The 16,012-nt window shown below is 31.5% G+C and overlaps 2 protein-coding genes across 8 annotated transcripts; both read left to right on the top strand.

Annotated features, from left to right (window-relative positions):
• Positions 1-961: 961 nt before the first annotated feature.
• Positions 962-4,090, top strand: LOC114389490 (probable complex I intermediate-associated protein 30). 4 transcript variants are annotated; one of them, XR_003661778.1, is made up of 7 exons: positions 962-1,084; positions 1,174-1,287; positions 1,401-1,546; positions 1,854-1,934; positions 2,050-2,148; positions 3,207-3,374; positions 3,491-3,629. XR_003661778.1 is itself a non-coding variant. In XM_028350182.1 (6 exons), exons 1-6 carry the CDS (start codon positions 976-978, stop codon positions 3,677-3,679), a joined length of 738 nt encoding a protein of 245 aa, XP_028205983.1. In that variant the 5' UTR covers positions 962-975; the 3' UTR covers positions 3,680-4,090. The 4 variants fall into 4 exon arrangements, 1 of the variants encoding a protein (XP_028205983.1); XR_003661779.1 differs by lacking the exon at positions 3,207-3,374 and having other exon boundaries at positions 2,007-2,148; positions 3,491-3,546; XR_003661780.1 differs by lacking the exon at positions 3,491-3,629 and having other exon boundaries at positions 2,007-2,148; positions 3,207-3,335.
• Positions 4,091-10,880: 6,790 nt separating this feature from the next.
• LOC114388983 (dnaJ homolog subfamily B member 6-like) lies at positions 10,881-14,468 on the top strand. 4 transcript variants are annotated; one of them, XM_028349539.1, is made up of 7 exons: positions 10,881-11,456; positions 11,539-11,632; positions 11,791-11,858; positions 12,721-12,777; positions 13,323-13,559; positions 13,823-13,898; positions 14,097-14,224. In XM_028349539.1, exons 1-6 carry the CDS (start codon positions 11,352-11,354, stop codon positions 13,850-13,852), a joined length of 591 nt encoding a protein of 196 aa, XP_028205340.1. In that variant the 5' UTR covers positions 10,881-11,351; the 3' UTR covers positions 13,853-13,898; positions 14,097-14,224. The 4 variants fall into 4 exon arrangements, with proteins under 4 accessions (XP_028205340.1, XP_028205338.1, XP_028205339.1 ...); XM_028349538.1 differs by having other exon boundaries at positions 10,882-11,456; positions 14,093-14,468; XM_028349537.1 differs by lacking the exon at positions 13,823-13,898 and having other exon boundaries at positions 14,097-14,468.
• Positions 14,469-16,012: the final 1,544 nt, after the last annotated feature.

Here is a 16,012-nt window from a genome sequence, read left to right as displayed (position 1 = left end):
TTTATTTTATGTATGTTTTTAGTTGTGTTAGCAACTTTGTCACATTCTTTTAATGCTTATGGGTTATGAACATGAAAGATAAAGAAAAGTTTCATTTGTTTCTTGCCACTGATCTAAACTTGTAGGATTACCATTACGGCCAAAGGCTTAATCACAGACGGTACAACTATGTCAGTTAGCTAATAAATTACTCATATTAATTGGTATAGAAATTATTTGACTGATCCTAATAGACACTTCACTTTAAGGAGAGTTCAACTATAGAAAAGTAAAAATAATGTGATAAAATTGTGTATTTCTATCATGATATCCTCAATTAGAAAACAATTTTTTTTTTTTTTATCAAAACAAGCATATTTAACATTTTTTATATAATTTACTCATTTAATATTGGTCTTTATATAATTTTGTATATTGGTTCTTATATTTTTTGTATTCATTTAAATTTAATTTTAATCCGGGTACTTTTTAATTTTATTCATTAAGGTGTTGATTCTTATTCATATATGATTGGTATATAATCGTGGTTATATATATATATATATATATATATATATATATATATATATATATATATATTATGATAAGAAAATTATTTAAATTTAATTATTTATTTGATAAAAAATAATTGATGAAATTTCTGAATGGAATAGGTATTATAAGTTTTTCTTGTGGGATAGGCTATCAAATATGTAGGAGGCAGGCGGATTTTTTTTTTATATTTTATTGTATATATTATATACAGTAATCTTTATACTAATTTTTTATTTATTAATATTTAAACCTAATAAAAACATGAAGTTTAAAAAAGTATATGAACCTAGAGATTTTGAGTTTTAATCTTGATAATATTTTTTTTTCTATTTTTAATCTCTTTATTTTTATTATCCATTTTTTTTTGTTTAGTGGTTGTAAAGTTGGGCCATAGAAGCTGAAAAAGCCCAAAAAAAGAAGGCCCATTTACTGATATGGTTGATGGTTGAGGCTGTCGCCACAGTTGGTGGTGGCGGGGGGAGAGAGAGAGAGAGAGAGATGTCGAGATTGCGAAGACTGATCCAAGCTTCAGTTGATGCTACTAAGAAAGGTACTATAATATTTTTCAATCTTCATTCATTCTCTCAGTTGCTCAAAATCTTTGCTCTCTCTCTAACTCTGTGTGCATTTGAACAAAAGTTATATCCGGTAATCTTGATGATTTGATGCCACCACCGGAGAGACCCATCTTCAGCTTCAATTCCAAGCAAGAGTTAAGCAAGTGGCATTTGTATTCTGATTCTGAATTTGGAGGTGGGGTGGTTCGTTCATGCCACTACTTCATTCATTCTAGTAAAGTTTGCATTTTTATTTTTCTTCGCTGTTTGGTTAGTTTTCGGGGTTTTTAATGTTTCGGTGTTACCCAGGTTTGTCCTCTGCGTCTCTGCAGATAACTGAGTCGGAAAATGGAGCAACTTCTGGAATCTTCTCCGGGAACCTTTCTCTGGATGTCTCTGAAGGCTCTAAATGGAACATCACTCGAAGTGGCTTCTGTGGAATGCGCTCAAAAAAGGCTGGTTTTTTTTTTTCCTTTCAAAAACAAGCATATTGGATTTAATTAATGTGATTATTGGTGCTTAATTTTGTTTTCTAACATTAAAGAATTTAATTATAATGTACTATAGTGCAAAGGGTTTTTATAGGATGTCTCATCATAGAGATTGTCCTCTTTGAAGTAAAGATAAGATTGTTGAGTTTTGTAATAACTATTTGTAAAATCTTATCAGGGTGATTTCTAATTAGTTGATAGTGTAAAGTGTTAGAAAATTAAATTCTATGTTAAATATGTTATCTTTACACAATTCTTTGCATCTTTGCAGTTTGATGGCTTTATTGATTTGGATTCATATGATACTATTGCTATGAAACTTAAAGGAGATGGAAGATGTTATATATCTACTGTGAGTGCACTTTTTCATTATCAGTGCCAAAATGCTATGCTTGGAAATCAGAGGAATTAGATTTCATTTCAGGGGTGGTCTTGTGAGTATTGTGACCGGGATGATTTTGGTGCAGATCTACACGGAGAATTGGGTCAATTCACCTGGACAGATGGAAGATAATTCATGGCAAGCTTTTGTTTATGTGCCTGAAGGAAACTGGTATATCATGAAGGTAAGTTCTATTTGCATCTCACTGCTTACATTGTAATGTCTCATGATTGACTATGCTTTCATATTGTGTTGTGAAAACCTGCAATTTTATTAAGATGTCTGCTCAAATGATTTGAGTGATATGCAATGCCCTGTTGCTTACTAATTTTCCTGCCATAGACTTTTTTATTATGCCAAATTAAATGGTGAAAAGTAGTTACCTTGATGTGATAGGTTTTTCTTTGGAAAAATAAGGACTTGGATAACTCGGATTAGATCAATGAAAGCTCAAGCACATTGCTCTTGTAGCTTTCTATCTGTTTCTTTCGAAGCCTTAGCCTTACCATTGCAATGTTTATGAAAAGTCTAGGTGTGATTAGGAATAGAGTACCATTTTGCTTTGATTTTACAAATCTGTAGAGCATTTATGGTTTAACACATGATCATAGACTATGCAAGTTGCAAAGCTTTTGAGGCATTATTGGAGACAACCAGGGAAGCATAGACACTTCGAAATAGTAGTCATGTTTGTGTCATAACCATGTCAGACACATTTTATGGGCATAATAGTTCTAAGTGTATTCCTTTTATTTTTTAAACGTAAAACCAATACAGTCGTGGATATCTCAATAACGAGATAAACTGCAGCTTTTTATTGTCGTTACAATGACACTTTTTAAACATTGATTATCTATTTTGATTTAAATTGCACTTTATGTTCATTTTATACTAATTTTATCTGTTAGATAATAGTTGTGTGATTTGTGTTGAGTCTTGTAATTTTTAAAATTTGTCATATTCCTATTTTCTAGTTCTATCATATCTGTGCTTTATAGGAGGCAGCTTTTGTGCTTAAGAAATGTGTGTTACTTGGTTCTGCTGATCTTATGCTTAACATTGGAATTTCTGTGTGCATATATTTCGAACTACTTTTATTTATTTTATCAGTCTGTCATGATTGCTACTCATCATGAAAGCATCATCATCAGTAGTGAGTAACCAGGTTTTGCTGGGCATTGATCTTTACTATTTGAAATTCAGTGGACAACATATCAATATAGTTAGCTTTTTTTTTGCTAGGTTTTGTACCTAGTTGAGCGCTGCCTATGGTTTCATAGTCGGTCCCAAAGTCTGTGCAAAGGAGGAGGGTTGTGTTAGGTCATCAGCACCTAACATAAAATTTGTCGAAATACTAAACATGGACCACTCATGGTCTTTAACCGAGTCCAATGACATTGTGTGATCCATGTAACTAATCTTACCTAGTAGGATAAGGCTTTTGATGCTATTGTTGTTTGTACCTAGTTGATTTCTATATCAACATATTGGGTGTCATATGCTTATGAATTTCATTGATTGGCCAGATTCCTCTAGCTCGATATTTACCTACTTGGAGAGGGAACGTTATAGATGCACAAATCGAAATGAATCCATCCCGTGTTTTAGGCATGTCTCTATCTGTCAATGCTGAGGGTGGTGTCCCAGGTGCTAGATCTGGACCAGGTGATTTCAGAGTTGAACTTGATTGGATCAAAGCCATGAGAACAGAATAAAGTATTGGTTATGCATAAAAATTAAGATTTTTTCTCTTCTTTTAGGGTGCTTTATTTTTTTGTAATAATAATAATGTATCATTTTATGGTTCATAAAAGGAAAATATATTTGGTAGTTATTCCAGTACCAGTACTCTTCCGGTATTATTGAGTGGTATGGTAGGTGCAATAATGGAAGCACTTTCGGAAACAAAATTCATTGTTTTCATCATGCTCATAGAAGAAAAATCAATACTGATTGTCACCTTGAAAATATTGCAGACATAATGGGATTGTCGGTCATCAATTAAGTGAGGTGAATTTGATAGAAAGGTGCATTACCACTAACCATGTAATAGGGGCAAATATCATTATCACTTATCAGTTTGTCTTGTACCCATACCTAAATTAAAGCTAGCTTATTTCCAGCAATTATGATCTTCTCATGCTATAGGACTTACTACTTTATATATATATATATATATATATATATATATATATAGAGAGAGAGAGAGAGAGAGAGAGAGAGAGAGAGAGAGAGAGAGAGAATAGGACTTGCTACTCTGGTTTGCCAAATTAGCTGTTGGCTTCTGCAAAAGAGAGAATTTCTAACTGTGAAATGTTAATGATATACCACCTCTTATTCTATTTATAAGAAACAAATCTTATTGTAAAATACACTTCAACTTGTTTCTTGTATATAGAACCAAACCAAAGGTAGTATTTTCTAACAATCTTTCAAAAAAATTCTTTATTATTGATTGAAATTCATTTGAACTCACAGAACAATGCAAGTTTCACAAAACTATTTAATGAGTTGGATCATTTTGTTTTGATATTGAAAATCAATTATCACATTTTTCCATGAAAAGGAAAAACACATGTCAATTAAGTGTAACGATTAGAAATTATTTCAATAAAATCAATGATGCTTAACTTTGAAACAAATGGACGTTTTGTTGTTTTTTCTTATAAATTTCAGCTAAAAACAGAGAATAGAGAATGTGTTAACAAAAATGTGATAGAGATGTATTCATAAACTTTTCTTTTATAGATTTAATTGGCCTTTTGTGATAAGCATCTTGTGATGTCTATAGAATACCAAGTATTAACTTCGACTTATTATGGAACCTATAATTGGGGCAGAAGATTTTATTTTCCGTTTTGAACTATATGGCACTACCCGCTCCTCATTATCTTTACTAAAGCTTAAGATGAACAGTTGATAGGCCAGTGGGATGTTGATTTTTGTATGACTTTTCTCATGCATAATTTCAGTAGAACAAATGTCTTATCTCATTGGTGTTATCTCATCATTGCTATCAGTCACAATGACTCAAGATCCTAAATAAGATAAACTCAGAAATTCTAAGATTGATACTGTTTGATCTTATATTCAATCTTAATATATGTGTAAAGTATTCTCTAGAAATAAACATTTTTTTTAATATAGCTCACTTAACTTTACATGCTTAATCTTCAAAATAATTAAATTAGATGTTTTTTTTAATCGTAAGAGTTGAAGGGAGTGTCAGAAAATTTACTACAACTCTTATATCTTGTCCAATCAAATGAGTTAGACCTATTGACATACATTAGATAAATTGGAACTATAACAAAAATACACATAGACAAGTCACAGTAATTGGGTTATTAGGAAGGGGTTTGGATGGTTTGCATGCAGTCACATATATTCAAATAGCCAAATCGGTAAAAATGGCAGACAAAAAAAAAACAAAAGAAAGCACATAGGTTTTCCTCTTTACAAAAATTTGGTCCAATGCATATGTACCATGCACACACGTAAATGAATAACTAGTCTCAAATTTTTTTATGAAAGAGGTGTTTATATTTAGTGTTTATTATATTTCAATTAAAATAGTCTCCAAAGCATAATATTGATACTGTGAGAAATAAAAAAAAGAATAATTAATCTATATGGATGGGTCATTTACGGATGTAAAATGTAATTTTTATTGATTAATAATTAAATTATAAATATTTATTTCTAAAATTTAAGAATAATAAGAAATCAATTAATGTTTTGTTTTGCATATTTCATAAATCTTAATATATACTATTAATAAAGTAATAAATAATTTTAAATTCAGGTATGATCGTATGCATATAACTTATGTGATAATTTTTATTAATGTAACGATGAAATTTAAAATTCAATGATGTAATAATATTTTTAGCTTAGAATCAACCCGTCCTCTCTTTGTCGGATATAAAAGGAAACCAGTCAATAACAATTGTAGAGTTTATTGTAAACTAAAGCAAAACTAGGATCAAGTGGTATTTAATTTTGAACTTTGGAATTGAAAGGGACTACTGGGTGAATTGATTCTTATAATAAAAAGGTCCTCCTGTATCACACTAAAGCCACTTGACAGTTGATTTATTATTATTGCTGCAACTTGCTATTTGGTATTCTTTTCATTTTCCCTTTTTTGCATTGCATCATTACCAAAGTTGGAAATGTGATTAGAGTTGATAGGGCCACATAAGTAAGTAAACAAAAAGGGCTGTATCTTGGCTGCGTTAAACTGGCAATTGGTGTCTCTCAACATGCAACTTGTGAAATAGTTGCAATTGCCATAAGTAGTTAATGCCTTGTTGAGTCATTGGTCAAGTTTAGGCAGCTGAAATAAAATAATGGGCAAAATGGAGTGCCCTACAAACTTTTTGGCGTTTAAGATGACCAAATGGGAATTCTATAGACGTCGTGGACAAATGCCTTCCAACAACACAAGCAAAGAAAGGATATGGTTTTTCCAAATATCATAACATGATTTTGAAATATAAATAAATAAATGGGTATATTTTGCAAAAAAATAAAATAAAGTGAGACTATAATACTATATATAAGAATTATATGTCTTTTCATTTGAATAAATTAGTAATTCTTAGCTTTATAATTTTTGTATGTAAACGATGAGTTTATTTTTGTAAAATAATTAAATTTATTTTACATTTAAAATATACAAATTTATTTGATGAATAAAGAAAATAGTCATTACATTTTAAACATATGCAATATGTTCATTTAATAAAGACGGTTTTATTTATTAAATCAATTTATTATTTTTTATGGGGAATTAATTTATTATTTTGAAAATCAAAGTACGTATTAACATTTACTAACATGTTTATGATACATTTTAACCATTATATAAAAATCAGAGTTTAATTTAATAGTCATACATTAATGGTGTAAAATAATTTATATTGTTATTTAATCATAAATAATTATTGATATAATTTTAAGTTAGTTATTATAAAATCAATAAAATTATAAGTTATAATTAAATGATAATGTAAAATTATTTTATATTATTGGTACATAATTTTTTTCTCAAAAAATAAAAGGTTAAAAATTACAACGAATTGATATAAAATAATGTAGAAAATTAAGATTTTAAATTATGCAACTTGAACAAATATGACATAGATCGATTTTATTTTGATTTTATATATGATAAAAATAAAAAAATAATTATTTTATGTTATTTTTAAATTTACATATGCTTATGAATAAGGGAGTGCCCCAACCCTATTAAGCCCCAAAATTTGACTGACTGATAACCCAAGAGGGCTTTAAATTTGTTTCTTCATAAAGGATCATGTGGACAAAAATGTTTATTGGCCACTTGAGTTCAATATTCGGCTGTTCACCATATACACAACTAAAGAACTTTTTTTATTATTATTATTATTTGATACCATCATAACTAGGACTTTAGGCTTTCTAGTGGTATTTGTAGAGATAAATATCACAAGAAGGGAGTTGAATTCTAATTTAGAAATTTTATAATCTTTTGCATGTAAAACAAAGTTTTCATCCGATAAAACTTTGTAAATAAAAATCTTATTAGACGATGTAAAAATGTTTTTAGAAAACACAATATACCTATTAAAATTTAAAAATAAATTCACACCCTTGGTCAAGTAAACCTTAAAGGAAAGCAAGAAAAATCAGATGCAAGAATTTTTATATTGGTTCATTTCTATTACTAAGATTATGTTCATTTTTTAAAAATCTCCAAGTTTCGTTAACTTTTCATAAGTTACAAGTATTATTCACTGTCACTTTTAGCTCTTATAAAATCAAGCTCTTCCTAAGCTTGACAACAAATAAGTATTCTTTATCCTACCAAGCCACTGTAAGCTCTAAAAAAATAAAAAAAAGATTTGTTATTTGGGATTTCTCGTTGACTAAAACTATGAACAAACGATATACAATAAGCTCTTTAGTCTTTTATATTAGTTCAAAGTGTTTTGAGAGCTTTTGGACTTTACAACAATATACAAAAAGCTTTTTACGTAAAGAATGTATGCATGTAAGATTTGTATCTTCTTCATCAAAGCTTTTGGCATTTATAACTTTCATCTTCAAGTTTTTGTTGTCTCACAATAGTTAAATTTTTCACTTGATCTTTATCTGACGATAATGGTTGTTGGGAGCATTTAATGTTTGCATTAAATGCATTTCCCTTCTTCATGCCCAGAGTTTACTTTTATAGGTTATCATGTTAACCACTTTAGTAGAAAGTTACTTCTCATCTGTTAGAGTAAGTTTGCAAGGTAAAGTGTATCTTTTGATGGAGATCAACACTTTCATATCTTGGATTTTATTTATTCTTCATAAGACTTTATCAAATCCTAAGAAATGTTTCTAAAAAGAGGATTTCAGACACAAAGTATTAAATGATTTTTTAAATGTTTCTCTTAAATGCCTTATCAAATCATGGCTTATGCTTGCTATCATCTCAAATATCAAACCATAACAACAAAAACATAATTTGATGATACATAGACATTGTTTTTATCATTTGTATTTATTTGCATATAATCAAAATAGTTAAGAGTCCTTATTCGTCTTAAGTCATAAAATGATTTTTGACTTACCAGTATCCCAAGGTATATTCACATGTTTCAATTCCTTGGATCAATTATAAGATCATTTTTTTATCAGAACTTAGTCATACTAAAAAGTTGTGTAATAATTAATGGCGCCCCTCCCAAGAGTATATTTTGAGGGATTAAATTCAGATTCTTTCTCACAAACTCAATGTTTTATAATAAGCTATACTCATTGGATAATTAACGAGCTTGTTTGAGTCTAATAATTAATTTTCGAATATATCCCAAATTCTAGTTTAGGGTTGCAAACTAGTTTCATCAGTACATAAAAATTTGACAAAAATAGTAGTAATTGAATTTCATTTAAACATCATTTTAAATTTTAAAATATTGTTTGAGTATTTTATTATTGGGTCGAAACATGATAAACGTACAAATTAATATCAAACATTACTCAGTACGAAGTCAAATGAGAACTTAATATGTTGAAATTGAAAAAGAATTTAATTTCCTAATTAATATAGTCATGAGGAATATATCTATATACAAAATGTTCAAGATTAATAACTACTTAATGTGGTAAAAAAAGCAGTTCACATCGGCATCGTATAGGTGCTAGATACTTCATGCAAGCTATGGCTATGAGTGTTCCACGATCCACATATGTACCTTTACCATGTAGTTGCAGGACAGTGTCTCCTATCTCCTTTAACTGCGTGTGATGAAGAACATGGTGGTATCTTGTTCAGAATTCGGCTTAGTGTCACGGTGTGGCACGTGATCTACTACTCCTGCATGGCCATAGCCCATAAGGGCACTTCATGGGGGGACCACCGCCCTAGATTAGAGAATAGAGATATGTAAGGCAGTGACCCCTATTTGTCTTTGTCATTGCCATAACTCTCTTGTGCTTCAACACTTGCTGGTCCCACGGGATCATACATCATGTCTAGCTTCTTACATCACATAAGCCAATACTTCTTTTTCATAATATTATCACTCTTATTATTCAAGTGTGTTCATACGTAAAAGACTAATTTGATTTTAGTTTCATTTTTCTACATTTGCACTCTTTTGTGTTCAAAACAAATAAGGTGAAAAAGAAGAATTTAAAAAAAAAATAATATGTGTCTCATATTTCTATCACTCTATCTTAATTTAAATATTTTTTCTTTTTCTTCTCTGTCTATCAAATTCATCCTTAATACTTTTACGGTTGAATAATGTTAGATTTCGTGTTACCGCAAGTTTACCATCAATACAAACATATGCTAAATCAATTTAATTGTCATTACTAAATCAAGTCTCTGATTTAATTGAGTATTTAGGAAACTCTTATTGAGTATATGATATTTTCAAGTCCCAGATTTGTGTAAAAAACCAAGTATTTTTTTGTTATGAAAAAAGAAAACAAGCATGCCACAGTTGACTAGTTGAGATAAACAAGGACAAATTTAGGTGACAAAATTACTACATGGAAAGTAAATGGATGCTGACGAAATTTGAGTGTCCCTAATTCAGACGTCCAAACCCATAATTTTCAGTGCTTAGACAGATTCTATTGAAGGCTTGAAGCCCATGTTACTAGTTAAAATTTAAATTGGAATATATTTTTCTTGAAACATAACCTATTTCCAAAAGTGAGCTCCACCACCTTTTTTCTCTCTCTCTCTCTCTGTATTATAAGACAATGACAATTGAGAGCGCGCAATCAATTCTCCAAGCTGTTAAAGAGCCTGATAACATAGTGGGACCCACTCCCTCTTCTCTCTCCTTTCAACATTCACAAACTCACATAAAAGGACTTTCACATCCACAATCACAAAGAACCTTCTGGACACACCATCCCATGAAATATCTTCGGCACCATGGAATCTCAGCCCTACATCACCACCCCTAATCCTCATACCACAGTCAAAACCCACTACCTTGGTTTACTTGCTAATATTTTAGAAATATAATATATATAAAAAGACGATTTTCACGTTATAAATAGTTTTTTTGTGATTGACTCGGACAATTACTCAAACTTTAAGATGGATTTAGAACCTGTTTTGCAATTATTATACGATCCCTACAAATGCTCGATCCTACAAATTAATTTACTTTCGAGGTTTTCGGTCTTGCATGTTGAAAATCTCATAATAATTAATAAATCAAATTAAAATATATAAATTAAATTAAAACATACAAATGTTGGAGATATTTTTCTCTCTTATAAATCGATTTTGTGTAAAGTTAAATTAAGTCTAAACTTAACTTTTAGAGTTTAAGAGCATGTTTGTGAATTGGATCCAGATCTTGTTTTTGGATTTATTTTCCTTTTGTATTGGAACATGCATTCCAATATTTCCAAATGCAAACCAATTCAGACACAATTTATTCCGATGTTGATTAAAATAATGCGAAAATAAAATAAAATAAACTATATAAGGTACAAGGCAGGGTCCGGGGTTCTGGAGTGTTCATGAGGCCTTTTTTGTGCTCTTCACCTTTCACTCCACGAAATCAAAAACAAGTGCTAAGAAGCTCCGTGTCTCTATTCTCAAACATGTAGCACCAAACCCAAGTTGGCATCCAAGTTTTATAACACTAATACTGCATATAATATTATTATAATATACATAACAACAGTTATTGATATTGTTGTGATTGTGTGTGATTTTGGTGTCGTCCCTTTTTCTTATGTTTAAGGTTGTACGGAGTTTATGTGTTGATTCAATTCGTCGATAAGAAACCTTAGTTTGATATTTTGATTGGTTCTGTGGAGAGTTTTTTTTTCTTTGGTGTGGTTTTTGGTTTGTGCTGTTTTTGGTTGGGAATAACAATGGCCGATGAAGGAAACAAAAGCAATAACTTCTATTCGATCTTGGGGTTGAAGAAGGAGTGCACTGAATTGGAGCTAAAGAATGCTTATAGGAAACTTGCAAAGGTTAGAACGGAATCCAAATGCTTCTTTTTTCTGTTTTTGTCTTTTCTTCTTAGAAAAATTATTTTGTTTTTTTATGGGACAGAAATGGCACCCAGATCGTTGTTCAGCGACCGGGAATTCAGAGTTAGTGGAAGAAGCTAAGAAAAAATTTCAGGAAATTCGGGAAGCCTATTCAGGTAATGCCCCGTGAATGTTTCCACGATTGAACATTGACCCATTATTCGCTTGCTCATTTTCTCCTTCAAATTGAAGAAAAGTTTGAATTTTTGCTCTTGTTTGAAATTTCCGTTCTGTGCTGTTTATTTGGTCTAAAAATGGTGTTTTTCTCTGACAGTTTTATCTGACGCCAACAAAAGGTTAATGTACGACGTGGGAGTCTACGACAGTGATGACGACGAGAACGTAAGTCACTTACTTCACTTCATACCATCTTCTACAGTTACCATACCCTTCTCTCATGTTCACCCCTCTGTTTCATTACATTGAAGAGAAACAGCAACCTTAGTTTGACCTCCTTTTTTTTCACAATAACCAATTTGGTTGAGCATCTATCTTTTTCAGTTTTGTTGTTCTATGTGTTTTAAGGCTAAATCTTGTTTTTTCATTCATTCATTTATGTTTCAATGGGGATCCGAAATTTAGCACATTCAGTTAATCAGAATAGTAGCTTATGAATTGAAAGTGTAAATGATTTATAGTTGTGTATGGTAATTTGATTTTTGGAGTGCATAGAAATTAAATTCTAATTAGAATATGTGAATGAAGATTAGAAGAGTCATTTGATTTTGTTAAACCATGTTTAAAACATGCATCTGAGATTTGAACAGTCAGGTTTTCATCCAAGGGCAATGATTCATGAATCATGACTGTGTGAATGCATGAGTGTAGCAAATCCAGCTCAATGTACTGTTGTCATGCAGTCTTGTCACGTTTCTGTTTTCTGCACCCTCCATATTTTTTTTTCATAGTTCATGTGAAAAGAGGTATCTTCTTGGGGATTAATAAGAATCCAATCTGTCCTACAAATGCTTGGCTCTATTCATTGGGATTGCCACAAAGGCACAAGCTTTCTTATAAGTCAAATCAATTTGTGTGTACAAATTCACATGGGCATGTTGCTTAAAGAATTCAATAAGAGGGGAATAATTCATGGAATCGTGGTTGGTTGGGGGGGTGGAATTGGATCTTGTTTCCACCACAGGGAGGAGTGTTCTTGATCCAATAATTTTGATGACCTAATCATACAATGAATTTCCTTTTGCAGGGCATGGGGGACTTCTTGGACGAAATGCTAACAATGATGAGTCAGACCAAATCGAATGTGAGTCATCTAGTTAGTGGCATGTTTGGTGATAAAGCTATGCAATTACAATGTTGTTTTATGTATTTTTTTAGTTTAGCGGATAAAGCTAGACATAACATAGTGTCTGCTTTTGTCAAATACTATGTAAGTGTGTAGTATGTAGTTTATAGTTTTTCTATTGCCTTGAATGGACCATCCCAGGGTCACGAATCCACCTTTTTCTTTTTAGATTTGGGGGCAGAATTACGTATTTTGTTGTTGGCCCAAATGCTATGAAAGTTGGAAGTCTATTATGGAAGTTTCTTGTTGGACCATACCAAAACAAGTAGTTGAGGCCAGCTAGCCTAATTTAGAATAAACAAAAACTTTGATTAACGTGTTTTCCATATTACTCGGTTAAAATTAACTCTTCTAGGAATATTTGTAACTATAGGTCTTAGAATTCCATACAATTTGCTAGCTTTGAAAGGAACTTCCTAGGTCTGATATTTTCTGATGAAAAGTTTGTTAAAAAAGTTTTTTGGGGGCATAGACAATTGATAAAGTTGTGTGTAAAATAACAGGAAAACGGAGAGGAGAGCTTTGAGGAGTTGCAACAGTTGTTTGAAGACATGTTTGAAGCAGATATTGGATTGGACGGAGGCCCTTCTCTTGCTTCTTCTGATTGCTCAACTTCATCTGCTTACATGACTTATAGTGAAAGTTCTAGTTCAAATAAACACAATTCCTCTGAGATGAATTTCGGGAAGGCAGAGAATTCTTCTGTCTTTGATGCTGGTTACCAGAATTTCTGTTTTGGGGTTAGTATGCACTGCATTTTTCATATTTTTTCTTCCGATATATCATATATCATCCATGGCATATACATAATGATTATGAAAAGTGAAAGGTTAGACCCACAGGATATAGAAATTAAACTCAAAGGATTTGCATGATCTGTTCGGGGTCTGTAGCTTAATGCCAATAGTTAAATTGGTTAAGGGAAAACATAGTTTATTCGCGTTGAATATTTAATTAGAGTCTTTTAGTAAGTGGTGTCTTTTATGCTGTTCATGTCATCAAGGTAGGTCATGTAAACTATCATTACCAATGAGTGAGGATACAAAAACAATGCAGTCTGTGTGAGGTATGTGAAAGTGGTAAGTGATTCCCTCTAATCTTCTGCTTATACAATGTCTTTTATCTTAGGTTCTTTGGCTGGTAATGAAGTGTTTTGTGAAAGTCACATTTCATATATATGTGCATCAGACATTACAACATGGCATACATAATATTCCATGCATCATGATGTGGCTTTAAGTTGACTCAGTATTTTATTGATCTTGGTGTGAAGACAGGTGAACCAACTCCAAGATATAAAGAAGAAAAAGGGGGGAATTCTAGGAGGAGGTAGAAGTAGACACAGAAATGGCAGAAAGCAAAATATGTCCTATGGCCATGATGTTTCATCGAATGACTACCCTGGAATTTCCACAAAGTAAATGACCTTATGCAACTAAAAGTTTAGGAGGGAAAAGGACTAAGGATGATCATAGTTTATACAAAAATTAGTTCTAGGCCATTGTTGCCTTACCATGAAAAATCTATGGTAGTGGCACCTTCAATTTCATGTTCCCAAGGTTGCAATTGTACAATCATGCTAGTACTTTAAATTTTAAATCTATTGAGAACCCATTTAAGTCTCTTTCATTTATGCAAAATTGCCACTAGTTCAAAAGTGCAATATCAACCATTTATTGAAGTAATGAATTACACTGCACAATTCTTAATGTTAACTTCGATTTGAAAGGAATATTCTTCTTGTTAAGCCTAAAGTAGACAATGGAAAGAAAGGATAAGGAGGATAACACCACACAACCGAAACTAATTCACTGTGATGTTTGACCAAGTCACCGTTTCATAGATGTAGAAAAATGCATTGTATTAAAAGATACTTTCTACACTTAATTAAAACATGTGGAACTAATGAAAAGATGAATCTAAGCAAAGGAAAATGGCAGGTGGTGGATATTAATTAATTTTAAAAATGGATTGGCCCAACAGCACGTGGAGAGAGACCCTACATGCTATGGAGACTTGAGGAGGGTACAGATAAATTGAATTCAAAATAAAGCAGATATTCAGATAGACACTTCAAGTTCACTTTTGGGATTGAAAGCATTTGGGACCTAGCAAGTAGCAAAGTATTTTTCATTGCCAGAGTTGTGATTTGTGGGTCCTTGATGCACGGACGATCTTTCTGACCAGCCTTATTCTTCAAGTCAGAAGTGTTCTTCACTGCAAAAGCTTTGAAAAAAAGAAGCAATGGAGAAGACGAAGAATGATGAAGATGAATTAGCTTCTCAAAGAAGCAAAAGGAATGCGGAAAAAATCTTCTGATACCATATTAGTGAACTCAATTTTGATTTATTGATAGAATGGAATGAATAAATTACAAGTGTTTGTGGAAGAAATATTTATACAAAGCTGTACAAAAGTAACTAACCAATTTCAACTACCATAACTAACTAACTTTCTAAATAACATAACTACCTAAAACAAGTTGTGTAACTTTTGCTTAACATAGAATCTGGATGGGTGTGCATAGTTTCCAAGTATTTGGGCAAAAAGGGAAAACCACCGCACCCACAACTTATAGTGTTGTCATTCTCGTTGATTGGTAGCATTTGGTAGTTACAAGTTAATGCAATGTTCTGGATGTGTCCAATGAGGGAGTTCACTTTTTTTTTTTTTTAACTTAAAGAGTCACAATTTCAAAAAGAAAAATACATGTTTTAGTGAAGTTTATCTAAGAGAAATAATTATTTACTTTTTTCTAAAAAATAATTCTCTCATAGAGTTAATAAGAAAATATATATTTTTCTTCAAAATCACTATTAAGATATACTGCAATAATAAAAAAAACTACTAACAAGACACTACCGCAATGGAACACGGTTTTAAAGACCAAAAGGGCATCACTTTATGAAAGAGAATTCTCCGTACGGACACAACCCACAAGTTGAATGCTACCTACATTGATTGGTGGTGCCAAATTGCTAGAAAATGATCGACCCCAGCAAGCAAGAGTAGTTGCTATTCTGATTGACCCTTTATGCATTGATAAATAGACCAATTACATTACTCAAAATGTTTGTATTTTTTAATTTCGCTCAGGTCACTTTTAGGCCAACTTGTGTATACTTCATTTAAAATGATTTCTCTCTAGTATGGTCAAAGACAGGTCATTCACGTTGAGGCTAAGACTGAAAGA

Source organism: Glycine soja, chromosome 16 (genome assembly GCF_004193775.1).
Source record: "Glycine soja cultivar W05 chromosome 16, ASM419377v2, whole genome shotgun sequence".
Lineage (NCBI taxonomy): Eukaryota > Viridiplantae > Streptophyta > Magnoliopsida > Fabales > Fabaceae > Glycine > Glycine soja.
Note: the sequence above shows the minus strand (reverse complement) of the source record. Positions and strands in the feature narration are given on the sequence as shown.

Coding starts and splice junctions, on each gene's coding strand:
- LOC114389490 (XM_028350182.1), top strand. CDS start 976: ATGGTTGAGGCTGTCGCCACAGTTGGTGGTGGCGGGGGGAGAGAGAGA. Junction 1,085..1,173: donor AGTTGATGCTACTAAGAAAG/GTACTATAATAT, acceptor TTTGAACAAAAG/TTATATCCGGTAATCTTGAT. Junction 2,149..3,490: donor GAAACTGGTATATCATGAAG/GTAAGTTCTATT, acceptor TTGATTGGCCAG/ATTCCTCTAGCTCGATATTT.
- LOC114388983 (XM_028349537.1), top strand. CDS start 11,352: ATGGCCGATGAAGGAAACAAAAGCAATAACTTCTATTCGATCTTGGGG. Junction 11,457..11,538: donor CTTATAGGAAACTTGCAAAG/GTTAGAACGGAA, acceptor TTTATGGGACAG/AAATGGCACCCAGATCGTTG. Junction 11,859..12,720: donor ACAGTGATGACGACGAGAAC/GTAAGTCACTTA, acceptor TTCCTTTTGCAG/GGCATGGGGGACTTCTTGGA.